A 10,204-nucleotide genomic window follows, 5' to 3' on the forward strand; every position below is an offset into this window, starting at 1 on the left:
GGCTGAGACGATACTGTATGTAACTAGACTGAATACCCCCCCCCCCCCCCCACACACACACACACACATCTTTTTGTTGCACAAATAGACTCCGAGACAATGAAATGACAGCAAGCTACTAGTCTTTAATTCCTGTAAATCGGTGACATCTTATTTACTGCATCAAAAGAAACGGCATCATTTTTTAAGCCTGGGCCAAAAACTCCAACCAGCTGTTTGCACCTATGTGGAAGAATTCTGGTCATGTGTTTGACCCAGAATAGTTTTAATGGTCACATGTTCAAATATAAAAAACTAAAACAACTTAGAGCAGTAGTCCAGGAAGGCGTGCAACGTGGTTCTGCATCCATATGCGGTCCAGATAAAAGCATTTGCATCAGCTGTAACACACAGCAGCATGGATGGAAAAACAAAGCATGACCAAGGAAATTCAGTTTGCGCGATAAGAGAAGAAACCCAAGACACGATTGACAACCTCCCTTTAGTTTGATTCTTAGTTTTTGTTAACTCATCCTGTCCAACAGGCCTCTGGTGTTGGACCGATTTTACTGTTAGAACAGGCGTTAGGAATCCCCTTTGTTTGGGTCAAGGCGAGGCTAATATGGAAAGTTTTCTGTAACGAGTGAGGGAACGCCCCAATGGGACAGCAGATGTTGGCGATGGTTCCACAAATGTGCATTCCTGTCCAGCAGTTGCGTCAAACCATGAGGGAATGAAAGCAACTCACCTGTTCTTTTCCAGCTCGTTGTGTGTTGACCTGAAAAAAACAGAAAAGAAACGGTCAAATGAAACTCAAGAACGTATTTGCTGATCAGATGAAAGAAAGGATGGTTAGAAAGCACAGCAGTCTGTCCAAACTGAACACAGTCAGCAGATGTGGCTCATCACTGTGACCATACATTCCCCAGCTTCTTCCTGAGCGATACAGTCTGAGATGGTGAGGGACAGCCCCCCCCTGCTAGGGGGAGGAGCTCCATCGGACAGGCTTGGCTCAACCCTAGGGCTCAACCCTATCTCAACCCTTATACCACGGTCCAGGTGAATACTCGATTCTGATTGGCTGCTGGGTGTGCATTAAAACCTGATTACTGCACGGTGAAAAAAGAAGTTCGGTCAGCTAGCTTAAATGTTTTGTATCACTGCTCTGGCTTCTTTAAAACAACCTTTATCTTCATCATCTGGACAAAAACAAGCGGTAAGAGATGAACTTTCTCTCTGAACTGATGCTTTATTCAACCCATCGGGACCATCAGCATAGATATATCGCCAAATCTTGATGGTTCTGCGCGACGCAGACTATATGTTACGTGACGCGGTGCATCACGACCGCTTTTTGTGAGAAACGCGATCCAAATCGGAAGATTTGGAACTGGTTGCTTCCGCACTTTGCGTTGGACGGTTCAGGCGTTATTACCTTAAAAAGTAATAACGCCCACTTCGTCGGCCATTAACCCTTACTTGTGCTATTCTAGGCACTTTAACGTTGGGAGGTGGGTCATCTAGACCCACTAGACAGTGCTCTGAACCTTTTTTCTTCAATGATTTGTGATCTTCACTGGTGTCCATGGATTACATGAAATCTTTCCACCTTTATCCACCTTTGTCATGGTAGGGAGAACACCTCAATGGAAGGGGGGGTCATCTAAGATAGCACGAGGGTTAATAACGTGAAGTGAATGTGCCGGCCCGTGAGAGTGCCTTCCTGAGGAGGACGGCTCGTCTCCCACCGTCCTCCTCTAAAGCAGACGCCTTTCCTTCTCCGCCCACTCCACCAGGACCGCCCACTCTACGCGGCGCCCGACTTCAATGCTGAAAGCGATTTTTCAGAGCATTTCCTTTCATTCCAATACACGTCAAACACCAAAACAGTCATTTTGTCCAGAAAAGGCACAGATATTTGGAATAGATGGAATAAAATACTATGATATGTATAGATACTGTGGGAATGGACTGTTTTACGATGAAATTACTAAAAATGTCTGTACTCCATCATGACAATGTGTTCATGTCCTCTGCTTGGACAACCCCCCCCCCGCCAGGGCAGAAAGTGAACATATAAGCATGGGTGGCTTGTTCCCGTTTTTCAGCCAAACTAACGTTTTAGGAGGCTTTTGCAGCGGGTGAAGCAGTAAACCAAAGCCGTGGTCCCAGCTGTCCTTACAGGTGGACACAGATGTCTGCAGGTGAAAAATGGTCAAACCTGGACGCGGCACGCAGGTGAGCCGCACAAAATATCAAGGTCGTAAACCGCTGAGTGAACCCGTAGAGAGAAAACGCTGTTTTCTGCAGGCCACGGGTCATAGAGGACACTTCTACAACACGTAAGGGGAAGTGGGTGAGACGCAGGCGGGTCAGACAGATTTTTCATTTTTTCCATGCCTCCAGATCCTGTGTGCACGGGATACGTGCACACTCCTCGCTGCAGCCTGACTGTTAGAAATGAGGAAGTTAGAAAATCAGTGTAGTTTGTGTGGACGTCCTACAGACACTCACGGATCACGTGCACGCCCCGTGCATGCAGCATGTGTGCGGTCAGGAAGGAGCCGGAACCCACACCTCACGACAACGGTACGTTCCATTTTCATGATGTCCCTTTGGGTGGGCATACGATGCAAGATGCACCTGCGCTCCCCGTACCATGCAGCCACTCCTCTCTATGACCCTCCCCCCAGACAACCGGGTCAACCCCCCCATACGGGTGCATGTGACTAAGCTTTGAAGCATTAGTCTGAACCCGTTTCTTATCAGTAGCAGCTCCAGTGACATGACAAGGCAGAATGTGTCTGTACTGAAAAAAAGTCGGTTTGTTTTGAGTGCAGACTCTGGATGTCTGTTATTCGTATCAGAAAACGTCGCCACAATAAAGATATTTTGTGTCAGTATCTATGACTGCGTTCACAGTCCATATGTACATGAACCCAGCTGTAGATCAACTGCTGCAGAGCATCTTAGCATGGCGTCTGTCCAGAAGACATCCATTTGTCTATCGTCAGCTTTTATCACCGACTCTACGTCTCGGTCCTCAGAAAGCGGCGTGCGTGAACCGTGACACAAACGCCGCCCAGATTACAAACCGGCTCAAGGCCTCGCATGACCTGCAGCTTCCTGGTGTTTTCCTGCGTGCATCTCTGCACACTCAGAGTGCTTCAGAGAGATAAAGCACCCCTGCTAGAAACGGTAGGGAAGAGAGGGCGGAGCCAGATAAGCCAGTCGCTTTAAGCCTCGCCACAGCACTGACAAGGTAACTGGAACAGGCCAGAGCGGCCAACAATCACGGGAACGATAAACTGACATCGTCATAAACTATTGTGTAAAGTTCTGCTAAAAGTGCTGGAGACTACAGAGTATCTGGCTGGCGTCTTCAGCGTGTGACGTGCATCTCTTCAGAAATGACAGCATCTCTATTAGTAAATCATTTACAGGACAGTGTAATTACACTGGACCTCTAATAAACACTGACAACATTTAAACAACACTGAGGTCTTTCAGCCAACGGGGAATAAAATGAGCCACAACACCATCTGCAGCTGTAAAATGAACTGTGATGCGTTCAAGTCCCCTTAGAGAACAACATCAAGCCCCAACATTTGTCCTACAGAGCCATCTTTAGTCGACACAAGTCGCCTTTTAGAAAGAAATCCTGATTTCTCTCCTCTACTGTGGATTCTGACTTATTCAAAGCGCCCTCACCTAAATATTACTGACCGCTGGACAGTAAATTCCTCTAAAACGCCATTTATTTTGGCTCCAGTGGTTATGAGGCCAGAATCATATGAGGAGCTATAAATAGGGCAGCAGATTTACAGTTTATCTGATGGTGACTGTTGCTATGCAGACTCTGGCAGCAGGCAGTTCTCAGGATGAGCACTTCCTGTTGTGGATCTCTAACATTAATATTTAAGGTTTGGTGAGAAATAGAGAAAAGCTCGACTTCCATGCATGAAACCAACTCACCTGCCTGGTGCCAAAACGACACCAAGCCCAGCAATTTTCACCTGGCACCACAACATGCCTGTTTCTGCAATGCACCACTGCTTTCTGCACAAGCAGAAATGTTTAGTATAGATATGAAAAATGGTGGTCTCTGCGTCAAAACCTTCAAAAACACGACTCCTCATGAAAATGGTGTTTTTATCTCCATGATGGAGGACAGAGAGAAAAGACTTTGAGATTAAAGCTGCAGAGAAAAACCCGCCGTTAGAAGAAACTCAGGTTTGTGACGCAGCGACGGTGATGGGGGGGCCAAAGTCTCCGTGCTCCGCCCCATTGGGATGCCCCCACCTGCAGATAAATCCATTTATTTTCCCAGTCTGAGCTGTGGTCTGGATCAGCTCCCATATCGCGCGTCGGTTTTTGCTATGCTAATGTTAGTGAGGGGCTGTAAGCTAGCCAGACAGAGTGTGAACAAAGGAATGATGGGATATCAGAGCAGGGTTACTTCCACACCAACAGGTAAATTTCTGATGAACTCCTGCTGCTATGTCTTAAAAAAGGCAACAGCGTTTTTTTAAATTTGACCAAAACCCACTGGGAACGATTTACAATAGACACGACTATTCTTGGAGGGGACTTCTGATTGGTTGAGGCTCCATCATAAACCAGGATGCAGGTGTGCCTGCGGCGTGAAAATAAAAAGCACGTCACATTACAAGGCGCATTTGTACGGTGGCCCAGAAGGGTCACAACACATCACTTTAGATTTCGTAACACAAAATAACAAGCTACAATTTGTCACAACACAATAACTTACAACACTATAACTCACAACACAAAACAATAACACGACACAATAAATTACAACACTACACGATAATTTACAACGGAAATATACCTGCAACTTCTGTTGCAGGTATATTTTGGTTTTGAGTTGTTAAAGTTTTGTGTTGTGACCCTTCTGGGCCTCCGTACATTTGCCCACTAAAGATTTCACAGAGGAAGACAGAATTCTGTTTGCGAGTGTTAAAGACGTTGAAGAAGAAACAGCTCCTTGGAGCAATTTTTTGGGTTCCTCCACCCTCAAAGAAATGTGAGGAGGAGTCTGAACTGCAGAAGAAGTGAGTGTTTGTGGAGATCGGCTGGCTTCAGACCAATGCTGGTGCAGAAAATGCTGTGAAAACCTACTCTGGTGGACAAAAAAAATGCCTTTTACACATCAACACAACGAGGAGGATTTATAGAAATAAAAACATCTGTATAGTCATATAATAGCAATATTATTAGTAACTGTTGTGTAATGTTTTTACATTAAAGTGCATGTCTACGCCTGGATTAGGGTCTGTAAAGGTCCACCGTTCGGCCTGACGTTCTTTTAACTATTTTAATAACATTCACATTTGAATGCACTATTTAATTCATAGTCATTGCTGTGGCATACTTTTCCTTTCTTCACACAGAACACAAATACGTCTAGATGCGTTTTACCAAAACCGCTGTCAACGTTTGGCACTGGTCATTCAAAGTTAGCTTGTCGCAGATAGCATGTCTCGCCTGGTCCTCCTCTTCGAGGTGATATCTGTAAACGTAATTTAGCCACAACCACAATCAAGAAATCCTACACAGTTTTTAGAAAACGCCGAGAACCGCATATGATTGATTTTTTAAAAGCCAGTTGGGAATTTAAACGCATCTGGCCCACGGTCCAGACTTTGGACATGCCCGGTCTATGCATTACTCTATTTTGTTCTGTTTGGGGGGGGGGCTGGGTTGAGAGAATAAAAGCGTGTTGGGTAATTACCCAGAGTCCTCATTTGAGAAGCTAGTGTGCACCAGGTGTTATAACGTAGGGATGCGCGTAGGAGTAGCTTAGCCACCGGAAGTTTCTTCCAAACCAGCGATCAGCTGTGCGCCGGGCTGCAGCGACGACGCTCTCTGGGAAAACACCTAGCTTGATCGGTGGGTAGCTTAATGTCGAGCACATTTAGTAATAACTTAGTCGATTAATTTGTCTTCGACCTGCTTTTCAAATTTTCCAGGCAAAAATTTCGGTTCTCAAAACCACTCGTCAGCTTTTTAATTCAAGTAAGTTGGTGCCTAATTTTGATACTAAACAATTTATTTTTAATTGTTTGCATTCTCCAGCTCCTGAAAATGTCACGAGAATATAAAAGTTAGCAGGTACTGATTTTTGTTCACAAGTCTCTGTGTCCAAGCAGAGAATGCTGGAACATGAGGTCATGTGACCAGTTTTGAGTAAGCTGATTGGCTGCAGCCACTGTCCACAAACATAAAGGAGCAGATGTTGCTTAAAGAAATACTTTTAGAATCTGGTAATTTTTAATAAAATAGAGGTTTTATTATTGTTTCTTTAAGCTCTTTCCAGTGACATTAGTCAGATATATAGCTAAATAAAGCTATCTGTTCTGGAGCCGGTTCAGGTGCAAAGCCAAGGCGCAGACGTCCCACGCATGCGCAGACGTGTCAGTGGAAATAGGGAACTAGAGAGCTCTCACCTGTTGTGGTTGTTGTTGAACTTCTTGTTTCGGAACCTTCGTGTCCTCTGGTAGCTTGTGCTTTGGTCTGAGGGGCAGGTGGAGGCGTAGCCGTGTTCGCATTCTGTTTAGGGAAAGGAAACAGCTGATCAACCGGCCAGACACGAACACCACACTCATGACAGATCTGCGCGTGCGACATTTCCACGCGTCCTCTTGACAGGCTGATGCACAGACGTGTTCACCTCTTTCCCGCCTGTCTAGGTATTCTGCTGCCTCCAGCAGCCGCTGGACGTTCATCAGCTGAACCGCCGTCATCCTCCCTGAGCTCGGCGCCCCTGACCCGGGTGTCGTTTCGCTTCAGCCCCGCAAACAGCAGACGAACAAACACGACAATCGCCTCAACGACGAGGCATCGCTACATCCGCGGAGAACGACGCGGTTCGTCCGCTGCCGCTACAAGATGAGCATTTTGGCCAAAATGTAAAGAAGTTCAGTGGAAGCTAGAAAGAAGGGGAGGTCAAATCCTGCACGGCGTCGCTGGTACAACTACAAAAAACACATTAAACTCTAAATCTGTAGACATTTACCATAGTTAATTAGAAAAATAAACGCGATATAAATTATGCCTTTTTTATTTTATTTTATTTTTTGGAGAGAGAGACCCTAGAGCCTGCAGACTGCCCGGTGCTGCTGGCCGTTTCCTCTTCTGTTTGTTTACCTAGCTGCTCAGCTGGGAGGCGGGACGACGACGCGCAAAGAACTCTGGGAAACCGAGGAAGTAGCTCAAGATAGAGAAATGTGGCAAAACAGGTTTTAAGTGTTTTAGCCTGCACCAAGCAAAATAATAACAAATGATAGCATGTATTTGTAGGTCATAAACAACAACAATTACAAAATGTATGCCTAAATACGGAAAAACATCCATTAACAGCAAAAATGTGGAAAGAAAAAAACTAATTTCAGTAAAACAAATACTGCTGATTTGATAATGCAAACATAAATAAGTAATTACATAACAATACCACATAACCATCGTAATAAGATCCAAACACAATAAAGTATCTTGTTTATTAACAAAAATCGCTCTCTAATGTCCTACTGGACTCATAAACCCGGAAATTTCCTCAGGAAGATCCGTTAGTCCAGTTCACGACGAATTCCTACAAACCCCACAGGTCGCAGTGCCGAGGGGCGTGGACCTGGCATGGAAGCCGGGCCCAGCAACAAGTGACGTATGAGCAATGTCAGCGTCTCATTGGTAGACACTTTTGACAGGCATGGGGGGCTGTGCTCCCACCTGACCAACCACAGAGGAGGCACGCGCCATGTGGAAGCCAACGCGGCACGCCCCCACCCCCCCTTTCCCAACCCCCGGCAGAAAGCAACAAAAAAAAGAAGAAGAGAAGAGAAGCGAGAAGAAGCGCTGCCTCCTACATCTGCTTGTCTGTCTGCTTGACATTCCCACGAAACACGAGACGGGCGACCTGTCAGCGTGCACGCGCATCCAGCTCGTGCAGTCGATGTTTCTGCACAAACGTGTCCACATGCACAGTCCAGGTCTGTGCACCAGCAAAAGACTTACTTTGAAACAAGGAGTCGGTACATTAAACAAACCCACGTGCTAAATGTTTATATTCTTAAAAGGTCATAATGTAAACAACACATCTGAAGATATCGCGCAAGGTTGTTTGTTTGAATGTTTCCTGCTTCATTTCCATCTGCGGAGGCACAATGACATCACTCCATACGGAGCGGGAGGACGCCGCAATGTGATCAGATTTATTATAGCAGTGCGGGACGCACTGTTCACGCATCAACACCTGACAGTCAGTGTTGCTTTAGGTGCGATGAAGGCAAAAAAACAACAAAAACAATCCGTATTTCCGGATGGGCCCCAACACGCAAACCGGTACCAGAGCGCAGGAAAACTCCTGGGAGCCCGCATGCATGCGGGGATGAGCAGCCCACACGCATTTGTCAGGTGGCGTGCCGTGCCACGCGCGCGCTGCTCGGTGGTCTCGGGAACTCTGCCTTTTCTTTCCCAAGTGTCCCCACAGTAAGTCAGAGGGAGGCAAACTTACTTCCGTCCTTCCTGTCGGCGCTTTCCAGGAACCTGGCAGCTTCCAGCAGGACGTGCACGTTCTTCAGGAAAGTGTTGATCTGCTCCATGCGGGGGTCTCTGGAGTCAAAGACGTCATTGAAGCCGCAGCTGGACTCGTCCAAGTCCTGCGGGTCCAGGACAGACGGCTCGGTGTCAGAGAGGAAGCCTTCAGTCCTCAAACTTCTCCTCGGCGTCTCACTTTTGGCCATTCTTCCTGGTCGGTGGAGACTGTGGCGCAGCGAGCAGTGGATGCTGCACGTGCAGGCTGCGTTTCTGTGCGGGTTCCTTATTCTGTGTTGTGTAGCGGGTGTTTAATGTCAGAGGATGCTGCTGCACGGAGAAGAGACCCCGGCCCCGCCGCCTGTCACGGCTCCGCATGGTCCTTGTGCCTGCCGGAACTCGGCCTCTCCATGATGGGGGATACCTCCAACTCATATCAATTATATTTAAGAAACCTCCGGATTTTAATAACCAAGAATTATATCCACAAGACTAAATTTAGCAATAAAGCCCCCACTTTTGTTAGCCCAAATTAGATTTTACTTACATTCTATTTCCCACAGTACAAGCAAAAAGCAATTTAAACGTGTCATTATGCTCGGCTTCATGATTTAATATACGTTTATTTTGTGTCTGTAAACCCCCTGATGTTTTCTCTGAACAATTGTTGTACAGTGTATTGTTCTTTGTTGTATGTCGCCTGTGTTCTGAAATAAATAAAATAAACTTCCAACTTCCATCAACCAATAGGAAAACACTTCTGTTAAGGCCTTTTCTACGTAAACTTAGCGCGATTTCAAAGTTTCCTTTTCTGATGGTCTTTGAACCCTCAGACACTGAAACTGTCAGCTTCATGACTGTGTCAGTGATTCTACCGTGAGTCCAGGATTAGAGCCAGGAACCACTTTTACTTTAACACAATCAGTCACACCGTCTGCAGAAGCCAACAAATGTTCTATCACACAAAAAGGAAGCTGTGGTAGAACACAGTCATGTCCTTTGGGCTAAAACTCCAAATTCAAATTTGACATTTTAATCGTCTTCCAGGTTAATGAGATGGAAATGTTCCACAGAGTAATCAGAGGTCATGGACTCTGATGGGATGCACATGTGCCTGTTGTGTAGGCAGCCTGCATATAATGCAAAAACAACTGAATATCAAAAGGTAAAGAAGCGTTTTAGGGAAATGTATGATCCCCTCCAAATGATGACGATGTTTGGGAACTTGGTCAGTGCAAACCACAGACGACAGAAGCTACAAACGTCTGCTCTGGAGGGGGCCAGCTGCTGAACTGGCCTGCATGGAAAGATATCGTGGATCCCTTGACTGTGTGGGAGAACGGGACTGATCGACTCCTCCCCCTGGCGTTCCAAACAGGAAGTGGCTCCAAGAAGACAAAATACGGTAGACGTCATTCCATTGGTCAGAAGAACCGTTCTGGATCTGGTTCCTTTTTTTAACATGTTCTCAATAATTCTCATATTTATGATGTTTTTTCTGTAGTTCTAGTTATAAACAGGCCAATCAGATGCCTAAATTGAAGTAGGCGAAGTGCCTTATAATCCAGCGTACTCTATAGGACAGAGAATATAACAATCCAATTTCTTCTAGTCTTATAGTCCATATGTAACCTTTGGCAGTAAAACATCCTCCTGAACATGGTTAGCCGCT

General features: G+C 45.9%; 1 protein-coding gene across 2 annotated transcripts in view; it reads right to left on the reverse strand.

The window, feature by feature from the left end:
- The window catches only part of mxi1 (max interactor 1, dimerization protein), a 30,345-nt gene extending 21,472 nt beyond the window's left edge, over window positions 1-8,873 (reverse strand). The window contains exons 1-3 of one of the 2 annotated variants that reach the window (XM_023952580.2): window positions 8,513-8,873; window positions 6,450-6,552; window positions 728-757 (exon numbers count right to left, since the gene is read on the reverse strand). In XM_023952580.2, the coding sequence (XP_023808348.1) occupies window positions 728-757; window positions 6,450-6,552; window positions 8,513-8,741 (362 nt within the window). In that variant the 5' untranslated portion in view covers window positions 8,742-8,873. Of the gene's footprint in view, window positions 1-727; window positions 758-6,449; window positions 6,553-6,673; window positions 6,883-8,512 lie in introns of those variants that run through there. The other variant, XM_023952603.2, reaches the window with a different exon arrangement.
- Window positions 8,874-10,204: the final 1,331 nt, after the last annotated feature.

This window comes from Oryzias latipes, chromosome 1, assembly GCF_053564925.1.
Source record: "Oryzias latipes strain Hd-rR chromosome 1, Olatipes_Hd-rR_3.1".
NCBI classification, from domain to species: Eukaryota; Metazoa; Chordata; class Actinopteri; order Beloniformes; family Adrianichthyidae; genus Oryzias; species Oryzias latipes.